General features: G+C 31.4%; 1 protein-coding gene across 1 annotated transcript; it reads left to right on the forward strand.

Moving 5' to 3' along the window:
* LOC143222538 (aquaporin-9-like) lies at positions 1-27,773 on the forward strand. Its single transcript, XM_076449153.1, has 7 exons — positions 1-372; positions 16,375-16,501; positions 17,368-17,505; positions 19,899-20,017; positions 22,068-22,285; positions 24,512-24,684; positions 25,549-27,773. The coding sequence occupies exons 1-7, from the start codon at positions 274-276 to the stop codon at positions 25,572-25,574; spliced, it is 900 nt and encodes a 299-aa protein (XP_076305268.1). The 5' UTR covers positions 1-273; the 3' UTR covers positions 25,575-27,773.

Here is a 27,773-nt window from a genome sequence, read left to right on the forward strand (position 1 = left end):
GCAGCTGCACATAGCAACAGAGGGCGCGATTTTATATTTTTACTCAGCGCTGGAAACCCTGGAAACAGACGAGAAAGAGGCCCTTTTGCAGGAGTCAAGAGAGAGGAGAGGCAGGAAGATAAAACTGGCTTCTTGGAGGAAGGAGTCCTGCTAGAAAAGAAATATAGTTAATGTAATTTAGTTTTTTAGTTATATCATATTTCCACTTCATTTAGGTTAAACCATATTCGTTCCCAAGACTTACTTTTCTATCATTAGTTTCCAAGTTTAACCATGGCAAAAGTACCATATCGGTTTTTAAAACGTCTGAAACTGAAAAACCAGACTGTGAGGGAGTTTCTCGGAGAATTTCTAGGGACCATGATCCTGATTGTGAGTTTGGATAATTTTGCTTTATTTATTTTTTCTTTGTACGCACAAAACGATTACTTTTTTTTCTTTTGTGAAACCTCGCCGACTTTATAAAACATACAGTTTTGAAATGTTTGATAATTAACTGATTACGTTCCCTTAATACACTTTCGTTATAACTACCAACTCTTTAATAAAGATTGTATCATACCGTATTGCTAGATTTAGAAATGACTGATAAGTTCGTAACTATAGCTTGTGAGTAATAACGTCTTTCCTTTCACTGATTTTTCAAACTCAAATCGATATTATATTGATCCCTTTATTTCTCTTCCTTTTGCCTCGATTTGAAAATTGTCTGTCCTTTAGCTGTTAGAAATGGATTTTTGATGTGTGGAATACTTATATGAATGGTTTGTTATTGAAAAATAATTTGAAATGAAGCGTGTAATTTATGATAAACTACTGAAGAGTTATGTGTGCAAGTGATGTTGATCACGAAGCCTGACAGCGTAGCATACAACGTGCTGGTGAATGGTGGCGGTAACACGACTTTTAAAAGACGACGACTTACTCTGTTCGTTAAACAGTAATTGAATCAGGACTCGTCAGAATGTTTACTTCACTGTAGTGCATACAGGCACTTACAAAACTATATACTTTTTTGTTTTAGGAACTGCGATAAAAAGATGTTTTAGCTCGAAATAAAAGAACGATTGACGTCCGTTTATTTTCATTATGCGTGTATGTGTCTGTACAAATTTAACAGACAACTTATATCACGTTAATGTATTCTCACTATCTTGAGAGCTAAACAAATATTCCGACACATTTTCTTTCTCGCTTAATTATACAAGGTTTTCTATAACACATTGGTGTTCATTATTGTTTGTTTAGATATTTTATGATTAGTTTAGTACTCTATAATGGACGATGCATATATATGTTGGAATTATACAGAAAACTATTGAAGAATAGCTATCAAAATTAACTCAAAATAAATACAAATGTCATTAAAACTTTGATTGATATTCCTCATTATTACGAATATATTTGTTTTACCAGTTAATCGTTTTCCATCTGAACCACTTCTCTAATTTGGAAATATTCACATTTGAGGTTGTTTACTACTTAGCTTACAACAGCTTTCGTTTTTCATGAGTGCAGAATAACTATATTTCACATTTTTAAATTTATTTTCCATCACATACTATTTGTACCTTATTTAAGGCAGTATTAATAAAGAAAATTGCGTTTATAATAATCTCATGAACAAAGATATATAGTGAATATTTGGAGATAACATTTAAAAAGGACATAATCTTGTATCTCTTGCTACTTTAGTAGGTTAACGGTAACAAACTATAAAATATCATTCAAACTGTATTACTTACAATCTGCAGCGGTATGGCGTTTTGTAAAATAACATATTTCGTTCTATAATACACTAGGGTAACAGATGTTTCGCTCTATAACTGCTGGTAAAGATGGTGTATATTTTGAATAGTTAGAGGAGACACAGTCAACATTAAAAATCAAATTAATGTTATAGCACCTATTTATTTTGTTTTATGTTGCCGTTTAAGACAAAGTAAGATACCACCACCTATTTCAAAAATAACACATACACACATAAGTATATATATTTCTATTTTACAAAGTATTAACACATTTTTGTTGTTACTTTGAGGAAATAAATAATAGGTAAAGCACTAGTGAAACTGTACTTTTTCGGATGTTAACTAAAAAAATAGAAAACCGTTAGAAGTGATAAATATTTCTTCTTTTAACACGTGACCACAGAAAGCTGACGTATAGCACTAAGTAGCGGATCGATACTGTGCCACCTTAGGATTCATATCTCCAGAGCTGAATTCATTGTCACTTCTGTCTGGATTCGGAGACACCAATCTAAATCAATTAGGCCGGTTAGTACCACAAATTATATTCGTTAATAAGAATGACTTTGAGGGAGAGTGGTTGCTCATATGAGACTCAGTTGAACCTTAAATGAAAGCAATATCAGCATAGTAACCACGCATGCGTGTATGTTATTACAACAACTTTTCTTAAGCATTGTATAATATTTTACCACATGCAAACAAATGAGTATTTAGCGTCATATGAGTACACTAAATTTGAAGATCTAAAATTAAATAAAAATAGCTAAACAACGATTTTTAGAAAAAGAAAATACTTGTAATCTAAAATACTGGATTAAAGCAAATTTCAGAATATTTCATAATGCTTAATTATCTTATAGCATGTTTGTTAGTGCGTGTGATGTATACAGCAGGTATTATACAAAGGTACAACTCACGTTTCAATGTATTGCATCATCATTATCGATTTCTGGAGGTCGTTAACGCAGACGCTGCTTTTCAATGGCGCGTGGTTGCTAGCTAGTGTATGCACACAGTACATTTGTAACACATACATAAATGTTAGGAAACAACGTCCGTTTTCAGTTCTTGTAACAGAATATTTGACAAATACAGCTCAGTTACATTAAAAATAGGATGAACAAAGACTTGCATATTATCTTCAGGTTTCTCAACGGTAAGTTTGAGGGTTTTTATTGCTACAACTCGAGTTTCGATACCTGTGATGAGCAGAGAATACATAACCTATTTGTGCTTAACAACATGGTAACTTTATATATTTACATTGTTTTAGATACAGTAAAGTATTTATAATCTTTAAAAAACATCACTCACAAGTTCAGAATAACAATCTTAATGCATAAATCATTTAAAGAACTAAACTGAAACCTTTCAATATAATTTAAATATCTTGACAGGAACATTAAGCTTTAAATTTACTTGTATAAAGAAATTAAAGTGCCCATTAATACTAGTAGTTTCAATATACAGTGTCCTTTCTGTATTAATACAAATGAAATATAAATAACAAATTTCACAAGCAAACTATTCATAACAAGTGATTTTAAGTCTTTAGTATTTGGTGGTTTTTAACATCATTTTCCACTAATAGTAGCGAATAATAAACAGAGTATGTCCTTTTTTATTCTGAGATTTTCATAATTCTGGCAAATATTTCTTTTCTTTTTGCTTAAGAAATACCGTAATCATTAGTATTATTATACTCGTATCGTAACTAATTTTAAAATTAATATAAATTATGCTCATTATTATAAAATATGGTCATATATGTATAAACGACTGGTATGAATAGAGAAAGCACTATGTAGAGGAGCGAACAACGTTTCGACCAGTCGTTTTCACTTATATAATTTTCTCTACAAGTGGGTTTTCTTGTCATCAAGGTCATATCGTTATCATTTACGGCGCCGCCATGTAACACAACGAAAACTATGCATCGCATCTGACCAAGATTTCTCCTAAACTAAAGACCTTTGCGAGTGGACGGTAAGTTTACGGACATTACAATGCTAAAATCCTGGGTTAAATTCCCCCACGTTGGACACAGCAGATAGCCTAATTTGGCTTTGCACTATCCAAACAAACTGTGGATGAGAACATTGCTGTTCATGGCAAAAATGTTCCGAGTCTATTCACAGTGTGTGTGTGTGTGAATGCCACAATCAACCATTTATCAAGCTTAATAAAAAATAAAACAGAAATAAAGTAAAGGTCGTACTATGCTTGTGAAAACTGTTATTTACTAATTCGACTGAACACACGTTGATCTCAAATTAAAAGAATTAATTGAATCATATAAAATAAGCCATAAGATACAGGATAACACGAGTGTGACGTTTAAAATATTGTGATTTATAACTAAACTGTACATAATATTAGTTACTATGTGGTAAAGATTTTAAAAGCTAAGAAGTGATCTAGAAAAGTGCCGCCTCTGATCTCTAAATTGTGTGTGATGTGCTGTAATATCTATTTATTGGATGTTTGATTCTTAGCTTGACACTCAAGCTTGTTGGATCCAGCTTCAAAGTTTTCAATTTAATGAGAAGCTAAAGATAAATAAAGTAAAAAATCATGGATATTATTATAAATGTTGCATTAAAATTTACAATATATTTTTTTCTATTATTTGAATTATATTTTTCTAATAATGACCAAAGTTTGGGAAGTAATAAGCTTCAAATAACTTGCAGTTTTATTTTGTTGTTTATCAATAAATTTGGAAACTTATTAGAGTGATGAGTGATGATAACTATTTTAGTGTTATTACAAAAACTGCTTGTTGTTTATCAATAAATCTGGCAACTTATTAGAGCTGGAGAACCTATTTTAGTATTATCTCAACAACTGCTTTCCAAAACTAATACAGAATACCTTGAAAATTGTCATACTAAAATAGGTTTAGTTAATCGAATAGATCAAAGGAACGGTTGATTGGAATTAAACACAAATATACACTACGGGCTGTCTGTGCTCTGCTCACCACCATAGGTATTGAAATCTAGTTTCTAGTGGTGTGAGTCCGCAGACATGTCGCTGTGCCACTAAGGAACAGTCTTATTTGTAAAAATTGTAATAACTGGACTTGTATAGAAATATATCAGAAATTCTATGCATTATTAAGACCTGTAGTACGTAAAATTGAAACATTTTGTTATTCCTGTATTCTTTCTGTTATAATAATTTTTAAAGCACACACATCTCTCGTCAGTTTACAGGTAAATGGTTTATGAGATACAGTTTATCAACGGAGATAGAAATATTTTTATTTATAAAACAAAAAACAAACAGAATTTGTGAACGTTTAAATTTCGAATTTAAAGTCCTATGTATTATGTACATAGATCAGAAAGTTTGCATTCACATAAGAGTTATGTATTAGCTGACAATTGAATCACGTTTTACACTCTTATTTCCACAAGTGGGAGAATACATATTTGGAGGAAAAACACAAAAATAACTTCTCCTTTTGAAGTAGGTTACAATGTTATCGTCTTTGGTGGTGGAGTCATAGCTTGGAGCATCAAAAACAGATTGGTTATGCCTACCTCTCTCATGAATTGAATACGATATTAATGATCAAATGGAACGAAATCTCTTAGAACACCTTTCAGAACTTTACTGATTTCATGTCACGTAGTATAATGGCTGTTAATCTGGCAAAAGGTGGCCCAAACCTTTATTAGGTACAAGTCTTAATAAAATGGGCAGCCTGTCTGATTGTATATAAGTCAGATTTTCGTACTTTTGAGCAAATACAAGTGATTTCAGTTTTATCAATAAAAGATAATATGCCCATTATGATTTATTAGCAAAGTACTATGAAACTGAAGGAAGCATACACAGTTTTTTTCTTAAGATTTAAACTTATATTATTAATGTACAAACAGTAAATAGATGAACCTTTTAAAATTTTCTACTAAGTAGCAAACTTGATAGTTCTGATTGAATATACATCATATTCCTAGTTAAGATATTTCTATATTGTCAACATGTATTTTTAAATGCACGTTTTAATAACCTACTTTACATACATTCTGGGTGAGGAAGATCTACTTTAGTTGTTTTTTTTATCGAGTTAGCTGTCTATAACAACTGTTATGTCCATATATTAAGTATAACCTAACCTGTTGATTAATCTATACATTTCCCGGTCAGACTTGATACCAGAACTCGCCGATGCCAAAGTTTTATGGACTTAGTTTTTTAAAAGAAATTCAAAATCAGGATTTTGTAAGATTTTTAAACCTGAAATTTTTGTTGATGTCTTGAAGCAAATTTATATTTGTTTCTTTTAGAGTAAGGTTTGTCTTGTTGATTTGTTAGTAACTGCAGTAAAGTATTTTAAGTTCTTTCGGTCTATACGACTAACTCAATCCTTTAAGATATTCTGCAAGACATTTGTATGGTAGAGTCAGAGACGGCAGCTTACGTAATACGCATACTATAAGGACAAGCTAAAATAGATGTTACAGTATCAGAACTCTATCTAAGGTGAAGTTAATGATCGTAATGGAATATAACAGAAAATAGTGTTAAGTTTTAATATCGTTTCTCGTCAGCATTTGAAACTCAATTGAAGAAAATCAAGTGAGAATCTGGTTTCTGTAATTATGTTTATCATAGATGTGCAGGTGCCTATTTATTTTCAATTTTTAGTTGTTTCTATATATATACACGCCCCCCGCTAGTACAGCGGTATGTCTCCGGATTTACAACGCTAAAATCAGGGATTCGATTTCCCTCGGTGGGCTGAGCAGATAGCCCGATGTAACTTTGCTATAAGAAGAACACACACACACTTTATATACATCTGTGATTCAGAATAATTTTAACAAAATAACCAATGCACAAAAAATAAAGTTAGACTCTAATAAAAAAATGAATAGTTCATTAGAATAATAACAATAAATGACTTTTTATTATAAAAATACGAATAATGAACAATTCATTATATTATATTTGAAAATGCAAATAATAGAATGAGCATCTCTCGAAATTTAATCATCGACAAGTAACTGGTCGTGGATCGTTGAACTTTCTGTGTTATATGTTAGATTTTACATTTGTAATTAAAACTTACAATTTACTATCTCTGAAGTGTTTTAATAGCTGTAAAAATTTTAAGATAAAAATACAACTCCGATATTGTTTGTTTGTTTTTTGAATTTCGCACAAAGCTACTCGAGGGCTATCTGTGCTAGCCGTCCCTAATTTAGCAGTGTAAGACTAGAGGAAAGGCAGCTAGTCACCACCACCCACCGCCAACTCTTGGGCTACTCTTTTACCAACGAAAAGTGGGATTGATCGTAACATTATAACGCCCCCACGGCTGGGAGGGCGAGTATGTTTGGCGCGACGGGGATGCGAACCCGCAATCCTCAGATTACGAGTCGCACGCCTTAACACGCTTGGCCATGCCGGGCCCCGATATTGTTAATCAGATCTGTATTGAGAGGAAGTGCTTATTAATATTAACTAATAGAAGTTATAACAAAAGGCTAGATGGGATAAGGAAACAAAAACTGAATAAACAAATATAACTTACTATATATATTTTACCCTCTAGCATTACACTGCTAAATTAGGGACGGCTAGCCATCATGTAGCTTTGCGCAAAATTCAAAATAAACCAAAGTAAACTATATATATTTAAAACATATATTTTATTCTAGAAAATGTACCAGAATTAAGGTTTCTGAAATATTTGCAGAGAAAAAATATTACACTGAGCAGACACAATTTCTATTATAAGTCTTGGAAGAAGTGGTCTTTATTTGTGGCACTCTGCCAAACTGCATTCAGAAACCAAGAATGGCTTGGTAGGAGAAGAGATAAAATAAGAAATAATGGTTAGAAGCAATATTCGTTGTAAAACAGTACTAATATAACGTTAGTATATTTTGAATTATATTAAAATAATGATATAGGGAACATATAAATCTTTATGGCAATGCTATATAAATTATATATGGAGTCATGGATCATATTGTATTTCAACTTCAGCGCGGTTTGTCAAGAAGAAGAAAAAAAGAAAAAAGGGTTTTACTCCCCCGCCGATTTCCCTTCTTACTCCTAAAATAGCTAGCTTTAATTTCAGATGAAAATGTCAAAGAATGCTCGTGTGCTTCTGTTATGCAGGTGGAATAAGTGCGTGTCACTGTTTAATTCGATTGTATTGATTTCGCAACAGATGATTGGTTAATTTAAACACTATTTAAGGCCTCTTTGCTACTCTATTTCTTTTTCCTTAATGTTTAAGTCTTCGAGACTCTGAGTATTGTAAACACGCTCTCAGTAATTCACTCTGAATATTGTAAACACGCTCTCAGTAATTCACTCTGAGTATTGTAAACGCACTCTCAGTAATTCTTTAGACTTCGAACATTGCTTTAGGGGTTACGTCTCACCCAATCAAAAAACGAATTCTCCGTGGGAGTTAGGTTATTTTAGAACGATACCAGAAGAAGAAACACCTCAAGGTCATTGAAGGACAGATTAGCCAAAGGAAATTCGAAACGTCAGGAAAATCGATAACATGTTTATAGTGCCTTACCTTCGAGCTAAAGTGCACTTCATTAAAATTCGCCCTGTTTCTCGGGCTAAATGAGTGAGAATTCTTTATTCTCGGAAAACATTTTTTTAACTTTAGCGATCTCTATATCATGAGAAGTTTACGAAACTTAATGCCATATATAAAGTTGAAACAAAAATGCTCAGGGAAACGCGTTATCACTCCGTGTGTGTGTGCTGTTTTTTCTTAAAATTTGTCTCTGTTGGCCATCTATATTTTACTTTTAACCTTTTACGAAATAATCAATATTTCATGTGTTTCTGGAAACATTGTACTATATTTGTTAGAAAAAAGTGAATTTAAGTTTCTTCTAACAAACAAAGTATAATAAAAATGATTAATTTCAAAAGATATATATATATATATTGCTTTGTTTGCTTGCTGAGTTAAGCGCAAAGCTATTTGAAGGTTATCTGTGCCAACCGTCTGAAGTCTGTAAAAAATACACCAGAGAGAATGGAATTGATCGTCACTACCCACCGCTAATCCTTGGGCTACGTTTTACCAACGAATAGTAGAACTGAACTTAACCCTATAACGTCTCCCACGGCTGAAACAGCCAGCATATTCAAAAGACAAGTTTCGATCTTGCAACACGCAGATACACTTTGAAATTCAATTTTTTTGGTTCTACTCATAAAACATATACGTTGCAGCGAGGGTGGTAATTTTCCTAAGATTAAAATTTTTTAAGAGTAAAACCACAATGAGAGTGAGATCAAAATCTTGGGGTTTTGTTTTTCATACCTCAACTTGTAAATACCCAAACTCACCTTAGTTTATCTTTATTTTTCATATACTTTTTAAAAGTTTTTCTTTCTAGCACTTTTGACAGACGTGAAGGAATATTTTGTGAGAAAACATTTTTACAGTTTTTTTTTTTTTGTATTTGAAGACTCACTTGAAGAAAATTCATATAGAGAAAGTATTCCTCGAAACGCTTGCAAACTATTGTCCTTGAATTAATGAATTTGTAACTATGAACAATTCTCAGGAAAACATAAAATCCATAGTACATAATTAGGGAATGGAAACGGAACAAGCTATCTGATTATCCTCATGGATTTAATTACTCTCAATAAAGCATTTATATGTTTCCTCAGATATTTCTCTTGATCCCATGGTCGTAATCTACTTGAGATAACATGTAATCACATTAATATAAAGCCAGTGTTCTTACATAGACTACATTTGATAGGGTAGCACGTGAAGTTAAATCCTGGCATGTGAATCGCGTATTTACCAATTACGTAGCCTGTGTAGACGTCCATGGATTGTACAAAGGAATCCTCATTATGTATGTATAGTATTTCAGTTGAAATACATGATTAAACTGCTGTCCTTTAGCATTTATTTATAAGATCGAGTTCGAAAATATACCAGATATATATTTCCTGTTTTATTTTGACACAAACCTACAAAATTGGCATCTTGATTTCTGTTCAATACCTTAGATTTGAGAATTAGTAGTTTCTAAACTTACCGTTGATCTAATGATATAGTTTGGAAGTAATGATAACACATGGAAGGATTTTCTTTTCTCCTTGTTTTTTGAGAAACTAATTTAGTTAATTGTTATTAAACGAAGCTAGTTTATTTCATCAAATAATGTCTCTTTTTTACAATAGAGTCATGAAACGATATGTAAAAGTAGCTACCAAAGGCAAAACATGAATATCTTATTTTTTATTTATATTATATAACACACTACATATATAGGTATTAAATGGATGCTTTCTTACTTATTATTCTGCATTTGTTTTCTTTTTACCCTTGTTGTAGTGAACGTTCGTATTGTAATTTCGTAGGTGTTTAGACAAATAAAGCGATGCTTTATGATAAAACTAATTGATCGAATTGACGAGTGTGTTTTTCTTATAGCAAAGCCACATCGGGCTATCTGCTCAGCCCACCGAGGGGAATCGAACCCCTGATTTTAGCGTTGTAAATCCGGAGACATACCGCTGTACTAGCGGGGGGCGAATTGACAAGAGTGAATAATGTTCTACGTTTACTACCCATATAGCTTAAAACGTTGTTAAGGCTATATTACATTCAACACAACCATATTTCAAAGATCTGCGTCCTTGACAAGTGTTATTCGTAACCCTAGATGCACTTAAATTTATGCACAAAATATAGATGTATATGCAGAAGTTGCTTTCTCGGGTTCAGTCTGTTATTTCTAGTTTATAATGTGCCTTCTAAAGTTCATTTACTCCAGCATATAAAACCAAACGTTTTGACATTTCAGCTGATATAAAGCAAGTTAGTAGCAGATCTACATTTTAAAGACATGATTGCTATAACAAGAACAAATTTTTCTGTGTGAAAAACGACTTTAAAAGTACATTTATTTCACTTATTTATAATTTACTGTTCTTGGCAAATTAACTCAAATTTTATTTCTTGAAGTTTTTTTATTCATTCTTATAAAACGACTGACAAAAGTACTTGAAAGCATAGACAAATTATACAACTTATCTTGCTTGTTGTGATACATCAGTGCTGTTTTATAAATTATATGGAACTAGAGTATAAGTCTCCCGATTTATTTACTAATTAAAAACAATTATAAAGCTAATTATAAAAAATATTGTTATTCCTTCAATGAACAATGAATCTAACAGTTCTCACTGGGAGAATTATAAAATTATCTTCTAACCAATTGCATAGTAATTTACTTAATAATAAAACATACACTGATATCGCAAAAAATAACTAATTATACCATTCTGGACAGTTTAGATAGCGTTTGAGTGAAGAGATTCACAGCTAAGGGTGAAAAACCTTTCTTACTGTATGGTTATGCTTTAAGGCTAATTTTGACATGGGTTACTCTGACCAGGAGCGTCGTTAGGTGCTTAAAATACTCAACGCTAGGGCCCGCAGGCGCGGGAATTTTAGGCGTTTCAGTGTGAGCTGATCATGGTTTTCTTTTATACATTTTCATGACACCAGCTGGGGATTCAGCTAGTATCGAATATAATTGGGGAAGGGCTCCCATGTGCCAGCGCCTAGCAACGCCTCTAGGTCTGACACTGGAGATTTCTTAAACATCGAACGAAAAATTACACACTTAAGACAACAACAACAACCTAACAAAATATACTAAAAAAAAACACAAAAAACAAATGACCCTCGTATAAATCTGAGGAGGGGGGCGTCTCTTCGTGCCCTTCCTACACGTGTTACCACTGTTTCCAAGGTTAAATAAATATCACCAATCAGATAGTTGTTTATTTGAAACTTATACAAGAGTTACACTTAAACTGACCAACTACAGAAAAATCAGTTAAATAAGAGCATATATTGCCAACTCTTGGACTGTTTTTGCCTGATCGAAAGGTGACATTCAATCGTCACTATTATAGAGCATGATCTCAAAGTGTGGAGCGTGTTTTGTGACAAGAAACATTAATCTTTGGATTCACAGCCCATTAATCTCTGAGCACGCCAGTTCCTAGGAAATAATTAACTACTCAAATCCTGTACACAATTTAAAACCGTATAATACGGTTGAGAAGTTCTTTTTTTCGGTCTTGGCATGGCCAGGTAGTTAGGGCGCTCAACTCGTGATCTGGGGGTCGCGGGTTCGATTCCTCCGTTGCTATAAATATGCTCGTACTTTCAGCAGTGGGGGTTTTATAACGTGACGATCGATATCAGCATTCGTTGGTAAAAGAGTAGCAAAAATTGACAGTGGGTGGTAATGACTAGCTGCCTTCCCTCTGGTCTTACACTGCTAAATTAGGGACGGCTAACGCAAATAGTCCTCGTGTAGCTTTATGCGAAATTTAAAAAATAATCATTATTTTTCTTACATTTGTCCACACAATACTTCATATAAAAAAGAATAATTTAGATTTGAGGTCAATTTGTCAAAACACACTTAATGAATAAATTTTTATCCTATTATCGTATCTGATTGTCACTTAATATTTATTCCAGGGACATGATTATTTATTTTTATATTCTCTTATTCATGTGTTTTTTTTATATTTTCATTCTTTTCTATTAATTCATGATTATAATCCTCTGGCAATTTAATATATAAAATTCTATGGGTAAAACTTAACTGAGGACAAAGACGGAAAAGAAAATGTCAGCTTAATATTTCTCCAGCTTCTGAGGAATACACGTGACTTTAAAGTAACAACGTTTTCTCATGACAACATATAAAGCCTGCGGAAGGAATATTTCGGGGTTGCACGTGTTTGCTGCTGAGGAAACAAAGCTGCTTGGGGAGGGGGGCTCAAATACAATGGAGCTATAACTTCTACCTTACAAGCCCAGCCCCAAACGGATGCAACTTGACGTCATTTTAGACTATACGTGTGTTGGGAGTATTTTATTTTTGGCCAGCTTTTCATTTCGTTCAGACTGGTAACTGAAAAATAAAACCTTTTTGATTTTGGGGAAAACTGAAGTGCTTGTTACTGACAACGTTTCTAATAGTGCTTTGAACACAAGTTGTTTTGATGAAATCATCTAATAGCACATGTCCTTCAATTAGTGTAAAAATGTTTATAACCGCATGCATATTTTATGGTTTAGTAAAGGAATTAGCATTTTTACTATACAGGAAATTATTTAAGCGTTTTTATTTTTCTCTCCTATTAATCATTTGGAATTCTGAAAGAACTTAGTTTCCTTTTGGTAATTTAAAATACTAATTTTTACGTGAGAAATAAAGAAACATGAATTTCGAATAATATATAATTTAAGGCTAGTTAGCTAGTGTACATGACAATCTGTATTACAAACCTTTGCCTACTTTTGGGGCTACCGATTAAAAATATTTTGTTTGTTTGTTATTAAGTACTAAACGACGGGCTAGCTATACGTTATGATTTACGATAAAATCCCTTTTTAAGAAGAGTAACCCAAGAGTTGGTGTTGGTTACTGTTGAACTAGTTTCCTTTTCTCTTGTTCACCTTTTGAAAATTAGGTTAGGGTATTTCAAAGAGTCCTTGTATAATTTTGATCACATGTTATAAACAAAACTATTCCAAAATAATTCCGCTTAGACACGCGTTGTCACAGATGATCAAATAAGAGACGACAATAACATTTGTTTTGTTTGCATTATTTTGACACTAATAAACTATAAACTTTTAACTGCCGCCTGAAGACTACGTTAAACAGAAATTTTACGTAGAAGCATTATCTTCAATGTGAGTAAAAATATCGACTATTTTGACTTTGTTGAAACATATGAACAAAACACAATAAAAAATTTTATTTAGAATGAATTTTTGCTATATGGTTTGCTGTTACTCAAAGATAAAGATTATAAGATCTTCAACATGAAAATAAAGAAGTAAAAATAATAAGACATCAATTACACCAAATCTGTCTTATCTAATACCAACAAAAGATCTCGCCAGAATCATATAAAATTCATCCTTTATGCCTGTTAGTAAGAGCAGATTTCTTCAGAATGAATGCTAAACGATCATTATTCTTCGCAAATTGTGAAAGTAACTTAATACTTCTTCAAATTAACTCTATAATGTTGTTTACTCTGATGTCATCTAAGAGGAATGGGTCTGTTTTTTTCTAATTACAGGGATTTGTTCTACGATGTAATTGACAAGATAAGACAAATAGAACATATTAACACTTTAAAAAAGATGAGAGTTATTAAACTATTTGATAAAAAAAAACATGATTTGATAAAGGAATATGCTTACTCCAGAAATAAGTTGTCGCAACAGTCTGGAAAAATCTGTTTAGTTGTTTATTTTTTCTCGTGCAAACGTGCATTCGTATTATCTGCCCAAGAGACGTTGGAATAATGTTCGTTTAATTTTAGGCCTAGCATAGCTTAGTTGCTGGGGCTCTCGATCTGCTTTCTGGGAATCACGGGATCAAAACCCTTCGTTAAGCAAGCTCGTCATTTTAGCCGTGTGCGCATGATTCGCAGCAAGTGGGTAAGGGGTCATTTACCCTTTGGATTATCAATCTTGCCTTTCCGTAATTATAATTTAGATGCCATTTTGCCATCTCGTCTCCTCTTCGTAATATATCTTGCGTTATAAGATGACGGGCATTTTTACTATTCGGTGGTAAAGAGTAGTCCAAGAGCTAGTGGTGGATATTATTCACTAAAATACCTTCCGTCTAGTTCATCAGTTCAAAATTAGGGATAGTTAGCGCAGATAGTCTTTCTGTAGTTTGTGTGAAAACTCAACAAGCAAACAAATAAAATAATGCACGCTGTCGTATGAATAAGTCCTAACACGTATCAATTAATTTAATACAAATTTACAATAAACGATGTAATAAGTAGATTAAAGTTTAATAATAAAAAAGCCAAATGGTGTATCTATTAAAATGTACTGTAATTATTACGTTTATTATCCATTAACACAATAATATGATATTCCTATTGCTGTTTACTTATTTTTACCATTTAGGGCTCGTATTTAACAAGCACTAGTGAAAGTGAACTGGCGAATATTTAGCGCATAAGGCCGGACGTCGCCTAATGACTAGTTTTCCAGATTGTAGATCCGAAGTTATTGATTTCGCGCCCTGTACCCTAGGGTTGTGAGAGAGTTATAGAGGTGGCAATCAAATCTAAGCATTTGATTATAGTAGCCCAAGAGTTGGCACTGGGCGCTGTTGAATACATTTTCCCCACTCTGGTCTGTCAGTTGTAAACTAGGGCGGTTAGCGGAGATAACAGCCCTTGTGTAGCGAACATCCGAAACAAACACCATGTTTTTACATACTAATTTCTATGTAAAACGTTTCAGTAGATAACTTTGCATTTGTAGAGTATTTTTGCTAACACGAGTAGAAATATAATTGTTTCATTATATTTTCTATTTATTATCATTTCATGTTTCTATATAACAAGTTAACAGCATATTTTCATTAAAGAGCTAAGACACAGGTACAGAGATTTTTAATATAATAATTTTGTGTTTCAGACTTTAATCTATTTATCAGTTCGTCTTGTTTTCGTTATCCTAAGAATTTCACTTTCACATTATGTTTTGGAAGCTATACTATCTACAGCTGGAAACATACATTTCTGGGGATAGTTGTAATTAAATCGTTAACAGACTTTGAACTCAAAAGCTGAACTATTTACAACGGATAATGATTATGGGAGGTTTTTATAAAATTTCCTTGAGTAATGAAAATTTCACGAGTGAAATATCCGTGTTGGCTGTAAAGTTACGTAAGTTGCATGAGAAATGCTTACTTAAACTTATGTCACAAGTTCTTATCGCGCACAAAATTAACGAGAAGTGAGTAGCTTAATAGTATTATTTGTTTGTTTTTTGAATTTCGCACAAATCTACTCGAGGGCTATCTGTGCTAGCCGTCCCTAATTTAGCAGTGTAATACTAGAGGGAAGGCAGCTAGTCATCACCACCCCCCGCCAACTCTTGGGCTACTCTTTTACCAACGAATAGTGGGATTGACCGTCACATTATAACGCTCCCACGGCTGGGAGGGCGAGCATGTTTGGCGCGACTCGGGCGCGAACCCGCAACCATCAGATTACGAAGCGCACGCCTTAACGCGCTAGGAGCTTAATAGTAAGAATAGCACCTGTTTCTAACAGTTTATTATCATCAGTGCACTTTCTCAGTAAAAATAAAAGAAAAAGAGTGATTGAAGACGATTACTTATTTCTATTACTTAAACATTTGAAAACATATATGTATATATTTCTAAATTTCAAAACGACTATGAGAAGATAATCAATCGAATATTTCTTTGGGAAAGTTTAATTTTCGTTTGATTTATGAGAAGGATATGACAAAATATTAATAGGCATAATAAGGTTACAATATAAAATTGAAAAAATAATTTAAAACTAGTATAAATCTAAGATTTCACAAAATGTAACAGTGAATAATTAATGTCTTTTTGTAGTTGTTTGGAGATGCTGCTTTAGGACAATAATTAAAATATTTTTTCTGTAGTTGTTTGGAGATGCTGCTTTAGCACAATAATTAAAATATTTTTTATAGTTGTTTGGAGATGCTGCCTTCGCATAATAATTAATGTATTTTTTGTAGTTGTTTGGAGATGCTGCCTTCGCACAGACTGTCCTTGAGAAAAGAGGTGTCAGTGATGTGTTTGCTGTTGTTTTCGGATGGGGTGTTGGAGTGATGATGGGTCTGGCTACTGCAATGGGAGTTTCAGGTTTGTCTACGAAAATGAAGATAATTAATACACTAATTACAGGAGAATTTCAAGAACGATGGTAACCGATACATTATGTTACCTTAAATATAAATTAAAACCTCAATTCTTTCTTTGTTTTAGATCATTTAATGATTTTTATAGGAAGTAACTTAACCTATCAAAATTTACATGCGTTCTGAGCGTCACATACGGTGCTCATATGAAGCTGTCTTCTACTCTCATATGATGATCCAAAACTACCAGTTCTTACTGCCAGGTTCACGAGTATAAGTTAAGTATATAGTAAATGTATCTGTGTATTATATGAAATATTCAGGCGCTTTTAGCATTATGTCCTGTGAATCACATGCGATACACAAGAGAGGGATATGGTTTAAGTGATTTAAATATTTAAAAAAGTAATGGTTGAAATAAAATACATTAGCCTAAAGTGTGCATAGGTAGACACTGCTTATATAATCTTGATAACTTCGCTGTCATACAAAACTGAGCTGACTTGTATACAGATGTCATATTTATAAGTATTATTTTCATGTTTTTACTGTGTTATTGAATAAAATAATAATTAGTTGAAAATGTAAAGTAAACTAACAACACTGATAGAAAGTTACAAAGCTGTTACTTTTCGGATTCAAATTTTAAAGTGAGTTAGTTGGGTCTATATTTCTCTACTGTTTTGAATACATACCTTTAGGCACTTTAACGAATATTACTTGAATATAGTCTAAGCTATTTGTTTTACACCGGTTACGCTCACGAAGTGACATATTATAATTTGTGCTCTTTAAATATGAGCAACTATATATATATTATTATATAGATTGATACTGAAACTTACCACTCACTTCTTCCACTCATAACAGGTGGCCACATCAACCCTGCGGTTACTGTAGCGTTTGCAACTCTAGGAAAGTTTCCGTGGAGAAAAGTGCCAGTTTATCTGGTCGCTCAGCATCTGGGAGCTTTCGTAGCTTCGGCAATCATATATTTCAATTACATAGGTAAATTAGGCTATTTGTTTGGATTCAGTGTTCAACAGAATATAAAGTAAATAATATACATTAAAATTTTAACACTACGAGAAAATGAAAATATTTTCAATTAAGGTTGTTTTAACTTTCATCACCATAATGATATTAGTATATTGGACGGCATTGCTTACCATAACACGTAAAAAAGATTGCGTTTGAATCCAACATATAAACGAAAGAAACCATAAACCATTGAAGCTTGATCATAACAGTGAGAAGAAGAAACTTGAGCAGGATGTATTAGCTGAACTTTGATTTATTCACACGCAAAAACTGTAATGGTGTTGTGAAGCTGTTGTCTACCCATATAGCACTCAGATATATTAGTTGCTAAACAAAGGGCCATAGAGGACCTCATATGGAATTACAAAGACGGTATTGACATCAGCGATAGTATAAACTTTGGAATCATTCATTTCTTTAATCTTCCATCTTTAGTACTAAGTACCTTACTAAGTAAGACGTTAATTTTTGTGTCTGTCTGTCTGTTTCAAGTAGTGTTAAGAAAATAGGTTTTGTTGTGCTTCCAGAAAGCTCAATAATATATCTTTATCACTTAAGTAAATGAAACATCAGCATGCTGAGTTATTTAAACTGCTTAGAATTTTATTCAAGTACATCAGGTTTAACTAAGAAAGATATTACCATCACAGTTGGACCACTCATACTTCTTTAAAGGATATTAAACACGAAAAAAGCACGTATGACCATTAAAATGCCTTACTGGGTTACAAAAACTTTTAGTTACCTTGCTATAAGCATGCTAGTAATTAACTAGGTGGTTATGTCAGATGCTTAGGGGCTATAAGTCGAATTAGTTCCATACACATTATGTTTTTGGTTGTTTTTTTTTAAGTTGCCTGTACCACAGATTAACCCATAAAGTTTACAGACCAACTTAAAAAAAACAACCAAAAACATAATGTGTATGGAACTAATTCGACTTCCAATTTTATTAACGAAGTTTAATAAATTCACCAACAAGAGGACATGATGACAGATAAGATTATGCAGAAATAGGAATTCCACTTTGTGCTCTCAACACCAAGTTCTATAATTATACGGAATGTGACATGTTTACTTACGTGCACCAGTTACTTATTGTATTAATTAATGTATTTTAACTTTAATTTAAATTATCTTCTTTATGCCACAAAGATGTACAATAATTGGTCTTTGGTGGCAGTTTTGCAGAGTTTTTGATATATATATATATATTTATGTAACTTGACTGTATTCAAGATACCTTTCATATACATTTGTACTTACTCTCTAACACTGCTACTAACATACCTCCCCTCTCTTCTTCATGTTTATAAAGCTTCTATTTGCATGCTTTTGGTTTGATTAATAGAGTTGTTATAAATAATCACAATTAAATATTCAGAACATATTAGTATTCACTGCATACCGATATTATATTGTATTTTTACTAGGTTTTGAAAAAAAATCAAAATTGAAACATCACAACATTAAATGGATGTATTACATTTAAAGGGTACATAATGTAATATAAGCAGAAGTCAGTGTAGTATTGTTTTATGCATTAGTTAAATAATAATTTAAACTGATTCAAAAACATGTTAAGAGTTTAAGACTACTAAATATAATACCAAGAAATCATGTTGTAAAGCTAATAATAAGTTCACTTTGCTAACACCACTGCTATCCTAGTCTTACCATATTCATTTTGATTAAATTATGATGTTTTACAATGTTTTAACTTACAAGTTGAATAGAATTAAAGCTCTGAAATCTACTCTTTTCATTGCAATTTTGCAATTTAACCCTGCTCTTATAACACAATGTTCTTGTTTTTTTATCATTTGAATTGAATAATAATAAACACATTCATGCAAAGATATAAAAATACCACTTAACCTCCAAATTTTGAGAAAAGTAGTAGCATATGCTAAAACATATCAAACTATATGTAACACACACACACACATATATATACATTGATATCCTTATACTCTGTAAACATGGTAACTTATTATTCTGATGCCATTTTTCAGGACATTATGAGACAATATAGTAACATTTTACTGTGTTAGACTATTTCCTACCACAATTTACATAAAGTTATCTTTCTGCAAATTTTACTTTCATATTTATAGATCAATAAAAGATATTCAAAAGCCATTGAAACAACTCCAATTTGAAATTAAAGCGTAAAGTACAATGTAATGGGATTTTAGAACATAGAAATTTAAAACATATATACTAAAAACAATTGAAAAAATTACTTTTTTATATTACTTCAGTAAATAACTTTTTATCAATGTGGTTAACCTAATCTAATTAACATGTGTATTTCCATTTTTACATAAATTAAATTTTGTACTTGTTCTATTTAACAGATGCTCTTAATTGGTATGATGGTGGAAACAGGGCAATCCTAGGTGAAACTGGTTCAGCCTATATCTGGGCAACGTATCCTAAGGAGTATGTTTCCACTGCTAACTGCTTCTTGGACCAGGTGAGCTTCATCAGTTATGTGCAATTAAATATTATCTTGTCAGTTGGTCAAATTTGTTTCAACATATACTAATGTTCTATTTAGTTGTGAAGTGTTAAATGCCAATTTGTCTATGGCAACAGTTTTATCATTTTAATTACCTTGTATCAAAGTTGTAAAACATTAATAATAAAATGAGCATTCAATGCAATCTTGATATCTGGTATTTGGCATTTTCAACCAGAACAGTGCTTATGTGACACCTAGGCTAAACTACAAGTCAGAAACCTTTACGGTTGATACATGGTGATCATTAGTTTATTCTTGCTGACCATTCAAAGACTATAAGATTTAGTCTGCAAGACCCATTTAAGGGTACAAGTTAACCATGTGGTAGAGTTTCAGATTTCTGAGCTGAGTTTGAATCAATGAGATACCACAAAATGTTCCCTGCACTTTAAACTGTAAGTGCTTTATAAGAGTGATGCTCAATCTCTAGGCGTGAACTGTGGGTGGGTTGGTTTCTGCTGAATATTTGTCTTCTTCTTAGTTCAGAATTAGGGATGGTGGGAAAAATCTTAATACGTTTATCATGGTTACAAGATAGAAATATGATTTTGATTATAAAATACAGACAAACTCATATGATAAGTTACTGTATTTATTAGGTTCTTGCAATTTAGATGTATTTATAATCTGTTGACTGTTCTTAATTTCTAGCTGAGAGTTTAATTTTAGAGAAATTTTAAAATATTTATTTCATAAATAGAATAAGCACAAAGCTACACAATAGGCTATCTGCCTCTACCCACCAAAGGTATCAAAACCCCATTTCTAGTGTTGTGGGTGTGCAGACATACCACTGTGCTACTGCAGGGGGCACTTAACTGATAGATTTTACTTCATAACTTTATAATAGTGATGGATATGAAATAGTTGATAAGAGAAACTGTTTCTCCTTTTACTATTTTAAGTTATGATTAGTCATTCAAAAATTTTAAAATCTAAGACGTGAAATAAAACAGGTTCTGACAAGCAAAAGATATAAAAAATAGAACAGTCAAAGTTGTGTTATTTAATTTTAATTTAATCACAGCATCAAATTAACATTGCATGTTCCATCAGTGAATATACTTGCCCTTTCAACTGTGGGGGCATTATCATGTCACAGTCCAGTCCCACTGTTCATTTGTAAAAGAGTGACCCAAGAATTGGCAGCGGGTGGTGTTGACTAGCTGTTTTCCTTCTAAGCTATCACTGATAAATTAGAGATGGCTAGGGTAGACATCTCTCGAGTAACTTTAAGCAAAATTTAAAACAAATCAAAAACAGTATTTGTATATTATCTGCCAGCTTTAAGAAATGTTAAAGATTAAGTTTATTCATTTTATTCCAAATCTAACCTTTACTCTTATAATAAACTATGTTTTTTATTTTTAGTAGCTTTAAGAGATATTAAAGATTAAGTTTATTCATTTTACTTAAAATATAACCTTTCATCTTATAATAAGTTATTCTGTTCATATTTTAGTAGGAAACAAACATTATGTGTTTCATATGATTGAGTTTCCATAATTTATTTTTGTAAGTAATGTTTACTTTTAATGCTGAAATAGTTTTAAACCAGTAGGATTTAAAAAATTGCATGTACATTCTTTAAACCACTAAACAATAACTTAATAACTATAGCAACTTTTGTTTCTTTAAAATAAAATTGGCAATGTCTTAGTTTAACTCAAGTAATCTTATTTTTGATACTAGTTATTAAAAAAGTAGTTCTTCCATCTTTAGAGGAAGTCAAAGTGTGTGATATATGTGAGGAAATGTAGAGGAATGTGCTATGTCTTAAAGGGATATGCCATCTGTTTCAAGCAAGTTACAAACATGAAAAAAGATCATGACATCTGAAGGTTATATTGAGAAACAGAAGAAACTATGCCTTTGTTATCTTTATATGCAATTGAGACTATTAATACATACCTTTTACTCATACACATGATATATAAACCACAAGTTTTCTTTCTTGTGTATTTCATTGTACTTACAATAATCTGTAATTTTTGTTTAAAAGATTGTAGGGACTGGTATCCTCATGTTTACTGTGTTGGCAGTCATTGATGAGCGTAATGTGAAGTTTCCGCTCTGGGGCGCTGCTATCGCTCTTGGTTTCATGATTTGTGCATTGGCTATGTGCTATGGTGCCAACTGCATGGCTGCCCTAAATCCTGCTAGAGACTTTGCTACCAGAGCTTTCACTGCTGTTGCCGGTTGGGGTGCTGAGCCTTTCAGGTGAGTAAAAACTGTGAGTGAAAAAGTTAGACTTACCTATATATGCTGTATAGTAGTATTAGTATTACACATGTATTGCAGTATTGGGTTTATATGTCATAGTTAATTTGGAATTAAATTTTAATTAGATGCAATAAAAGTTTGGTCAGAAATATTGTTTATTTTTCACAACGTTCATATTTTGTTTTATAAAAGTAAGATAAAAATAAGAAAAACAGCAATAAAAACAAGAAAAGAACTAAATTTGTGGTCAATTGGTGAAATTGTATTGATAATGATAAATATGTACATGGGCTTAACCAATATTTTTCACACTTTGTCAATGGGAAAAAGTAAGGCTTAACAAGCAACTGAAAAACAACATCTTTGCAAACAAAAAACAACAACAACTTGAAAAGTTTGGAGAAGTGTTATGATTCCTGTCGCCACATGTTTTCATAATGAAATAACATAAAAGTTTATCGATAAAAAAAACAAAATTACATTACCCGAGCACTTTCAAAAGATGTCTGTCATGATGAAGGTCATCACTTTGAGAATACCTTTGTTGGAGGGTTTCTTATAATTGTGTTAAATACATATTTTCCTAACATGTGTGAAAGTTTTTATACATATATGTATATAAACACACACATCTATATATATACAATTTTTTTTTACTTAAATTGCAACTGTTAGCTGGTATGCATTTTGTTACTTATAATGAGATTAATTTTTCTTTCATTTTACAAAAGTTATAATTAAAAACTCTATAATTAATGTTTTCCTGATACATTATGGTTTTGCAACTCGATGTACTTTAACATGCTTAACATTTATGCAATTGTTTTGTTATTAGTTTTTAATCTTAGCTAGCTTAAAACCCTCTTTCTATTACACTTTCTAAGTAATGACATGGGAAGTTTTACCATTTGAAGTTGCTTTTGTTTGAGAAAGGCCTGTTCATTGGTAAAAGAGTATCCCAAGAGTTGGCAGTGGTTGGTGATGACTAGCTGCCTTCCCTCTAGTCTTACACTGCAAAATAGCTAGTGCAGATAGCCCTTGTGTTGCTTTGCACAAAATGGAAAAACAAAGAAATCTTGTTTGAGAAAGTTTTACTGTAGAAACTAAAGAGTAGGTCAGGTGGTTAGTGTGCTCGACTCCCCATTGGAGGGTTCCGGGTTTGATGGATTTGTGGCTTCTTTATTTTAACTTAAAAGTAATAAATAAAAAGTTTAAAAATGTTTTTAAAGTAATATTTACGTTGTTTCATTTACATATAAATGTGTATATAATATGTGTCTAAATTTACTTAATGTTTGGACTACTTGTTTAATTTTTTAACGAAACAATTCAAATTTTTCATCCAAGCTCTTGACCACTAAAGAATGTAAATAAAGGAAAATATTCTCTGGGACTGACATAGGCAGATTGTTAGGGTATTTGACTCATAATCTGAGGGTTTTGGATCCAAATCTGTCACACCAAACATGCTTGCCCTTTCAGCTGTTGGGATGTTATAATTTGTACCTATCAATCCCACTATTCGTTGTAAAGAGAGTAGCCAAATAGTTGCTGGTGGATGGTGATGACAAGCTGCCTTTCCTTTAGTTTTACACTGTTGAATTAGAGATGGTTGGTGCAGATAGCCCTGGTGTAATTTTGTGCAAAATTGAAAATCAAAGAAACAGACATTCTCTAAGATGTTGAAGCTGGCCTCAAAATTAGGGTAAAGAAGTTTGTGGAGACTTCTTCTAACTTGACTGAAATAATTTTTTTTTGAAAACTGAGGAACTGTTCAAAATCACCTTTCATATTTTCAAAAATAAGTCTCCAGGTGCATGTTAAAAAGGTTTCTCAATACTGGTTAAATAAAATTATTTCAAAACTTAGTGAAATGTAAGGGGTTCTTCAATGTGGGTATTTATTCTTAAATTTACATAACAATTATATTGCATTTTCCTTAATGGTGGATCAAATAGATTTTTGGGAATCTATAAAAAAATAAAATAAATATTTTTGATTTTTGAAATTGTTGCATTTTTAATGGGAAATTGAGAGGGTTTGGGCAACTATCAGGATCAATTGTATGGATCAACTTGAAAAATTTCAAAAACACGTATAATATTAATTTTTTTTGCATCATTTCACTCTATCATAAACCACGATTAGTCATCCTTAGTTTTAAATTTCTAGACATATAAACTAAATTTTATTTTGTTATTTAGATTAGAAATTGTTTTTCAGTCATCGCAATTACAATTACTTCTGGGTGGGAGTCATTGGACCCCATCTGGGTGCTATCATCGGTGGCTGGTTATACTACCTGGGTGTAGAACTTCATTGGCCAGATGAAGAGGACAATGATCCTGATGAAAAAGAAATTAAAGAGCTCATAGACCAGCCAGATCATGCCAACAGTGAGTGCTTCCAGCAATACCATAATGTTTCCTTTTCAGTGATTTCTTTTTTTGGTGAAACTCTTGTAAAAACTTTGTTCAAATACTGTATAAGACTTGGTCAGAATTTTACTGTTGATGCACTAATCTGAAACATTCATGACCAAATTGATGAAATGAAAAGGATAGCATTGTCATGTTGAGAGTGTTAATAAGTTAGAATTACAGAAGAAAACCATGTAAGAACAGTTATTTGCTCGGATCAGTTAGTGTTTTGGGGATGAACATTTTCTTTCTGCTGTTATAATTTTAGTACAAACATCTATTAAAAACACTTCAGGAGTAATACTACAGTTCCTTTACAGAGCAAGCTTAGCACTCTATACACCATGCAAGAAATATTATACATATATATTTTTTAATATTAGTAAGCTATTGTTCAATATCTTTATAATGTTTTTTGTGAAATAATATTTATCATGATTCTGTTTTGAGCTTTACCTTAAAAATGTATTTCGTATGTTGAGCTTTGTATAACCCCAGGTATAATGGGATTTTAAGGGCCCAGACAGAACCTGTAGAATTTTGGATTAACCCTCTCATAACTTAAATAATTTTGTTGATAGGCTTTCTGTAACCAAATTCATTAGTGGGTTTAACTATTTTGTAAACATACATGAATATCAACTGCACATGATATAACAGTTTTGTAGGTGAAAAATAATTGTGTATTAGTATTTTGTAAAAATAAAATGCCTGCTCTCTTATAATGTCTGTTAGTACTACTATTTATTCATTCCATAATTCTTTTTTTCTAAATATAATATGTTCTTTTCTTTATGTTTTTAGTTTTATATCTTATTGTTTCTTTTTGTTTTTTTCCAGACAAAACAGAACGAACTGCAGTATGAATGTTTGATGGTTTATCTTTGAAAATGAATACCGTTCATTCACGAATACATGATAGTTTTTTCAATGTCAGTATTTGATCTATTATTAGAAATTAGTGTAACTGTCAAATACAATAATTTTTAGTTGGGTTAAATGACAATATGTTGGATATTGTGGAATATAAACTTAGAGTTTTGTTAGTTTGTTGAAAAGGTTTTTTGTAGAATCAAATTTCTTTTTTAGTTTGCTATCTCATTATATATGAAAACATACGAATCAACCACCGAAGACAGAAACAACTCGAGTAAGTCAAGGCAGAAACTATAAGATAATATTTTTGTACAAACGACAAAGTTTCTGACACATAAGTTTTAATTTTTTTAATTTTCAGCAATAGTATATTTCTTGATACCAAATAAATATCTTGGTTTAGGTGAAATACGATATTAAAAATCATGAAGAACAAAAAAGAAACTTTGGTATACCTTTACACTCTGTATTGCAAATATTTAAAAGATGCCATGAAAACCTGCCTGAATGTTTTCTTAAAAGTTTTTATTGATGTAATAAACTCTCTAATTACAAAATTTGAAATTAAGTAAGATGAAGTATTGAGATAAAAACTGTATATCCATTGTTTGGTAATTGTAGGATTTAACTTTTTCATGTTTTTAAAGTATTGCCAGTAGTTTTAACTCAATAATTATTTTAATAAAAAAAACATTTATAAGGCATCAAAATTATGTGTATTCATACAATTTTTCATTTCTGTAATCTAATTTTGTGAGCAATTTGTTGTTCATAGTTAATATATGATTTTGATTATCTCATTGGTTAATGTTTCTTAACTACTAACTCAATAATTATTTTTATAATAAAACATTTAAAAGGTGTCAAAATTATGTGTATGTAGATGATTTATCATTTTTATAATCTAATTTCATAAAAAAATTGTTGTTCTTAGTTAATATATGATTTTAATTATCTTATTGGTTAATGTTTCTCAACTACAAACATGTCCAAGATCACCTCGAATGGCATTTTAATAATGATTTTTAAAGTACATTTTAAGTGCACCTTTCTTAATTGCTGGTAGACATTTGAATTAGTTTGAAATCCTGTGAGTGTTATTTTCACATAAGTTTTACAGGTGTGGTTGTGAGTGTTTATCTGTGTGAGATACCTGTAATGTTTAACATAATTATTTTTGAGTCTCTTACATTTCTAATTTGGTTTTCATCTAAGTTCTATAATATTTTCTTTTCTGTGTATTTCCATGAGGGAAATAGCAGTTCATGTTTGTAATACAGGAATATTAAAGCAAATATTAAGCATTTGAAATTGTTAACTTTGTTTATTTTTGAATTTTGAAACAAAAATAAACATAGGTGCTGATTTTGGTTGAACAACTGACAAGACTGTGACACTCCTGAGTTAAATAAGAAACCATCAAATTGTATTATTATTTGCTATTTACATTACAGTATGAAACAAGGATAGATGTGAAAGTGATATATATAAATATTTCAAAAAATATAATATATATATGTATATGTATACTATCTAATGATGGATTTATATATATATATATATATATATGTATATGTATACTATCTAATGATGGATTTATATATATATGTATATGTATACTATCTAATGATGGATTTATATATATATGTATATGTATACTATCTAATGATGGATTTATATATATATGTATATGTATACTATCTAATGATGGATTTATATATATATGTATATGTATACTATCTAATGATGGATTCTAATTTATGTGCGTGTGTGTATATGTGTAGTAAAATAAAACAGCCTCTTAACTATTATTTATTCCAAAGGTTACACTTTTGAAACTTTAGGGTTTCTAATCATATTTTAAAACCACATTTTTGATTTTCAAATATAAGATTCCTGTTACTTTCAATATAAGAAGTGGTAGATAAGTATGTGTGTGTGTGTTAATGAATTAATAATATAATGGGGAAGTAGAGAACAGTAGGTTACTAGGTTTTGTAGACCTGTAGTATAGTAAGCTAGGTAGATTTTTTTATATATATATTTGAGTCATTGTGTGTATATTTTTTTGTTAATCAAGAGAGATTTGACTTATCTTGTATCTAAATATTATTTCAAAATATTCATGATATATTTTTATGTATTATGCAGTTAGACATTGACTTATTCAATAAAATGGATACATTTGA

Source organism: Tachypleus tridentatus, chromosome 8 (assembly GCF_004210375.1).
Source record: "Tachypleus tridentatus isolate NWPU-2018 chromosome 8, ASM421037v1, whole genome shotgun sequence".
In the NCBI taxonomy this organism is placed as follows: Eukaryota; Metazoa; Arthropoda; class Merostomata; order Xiphosura; family Limulidae; genus Tachypleus; species Tachypleus tridentatus.

Bases quoted from the DNA above. Each gene is read 5' to 3' on its own strand.
- LOC143222538 (XM_076449153.1), top strand. From the start codon at position 274: ATGGCAAAAGTACCATATCGGTTTTTAAAACGTCTGAAACTGAAAAAC. The intron at 373-16,374 runs GTGAGTTTGGAT...TATTTTTTGTAG, and splicing joins TAGGGACCATGATCCTGATT to TTGTTTGGAGATGCTGCCTT. The intron at 17,506-19,898 runs GTAAATTAGGCT...TCTATTTAACAG, and splicing joins CATATATTTCAATTACATAG to ATGCTCTTAATTGGTATGAT.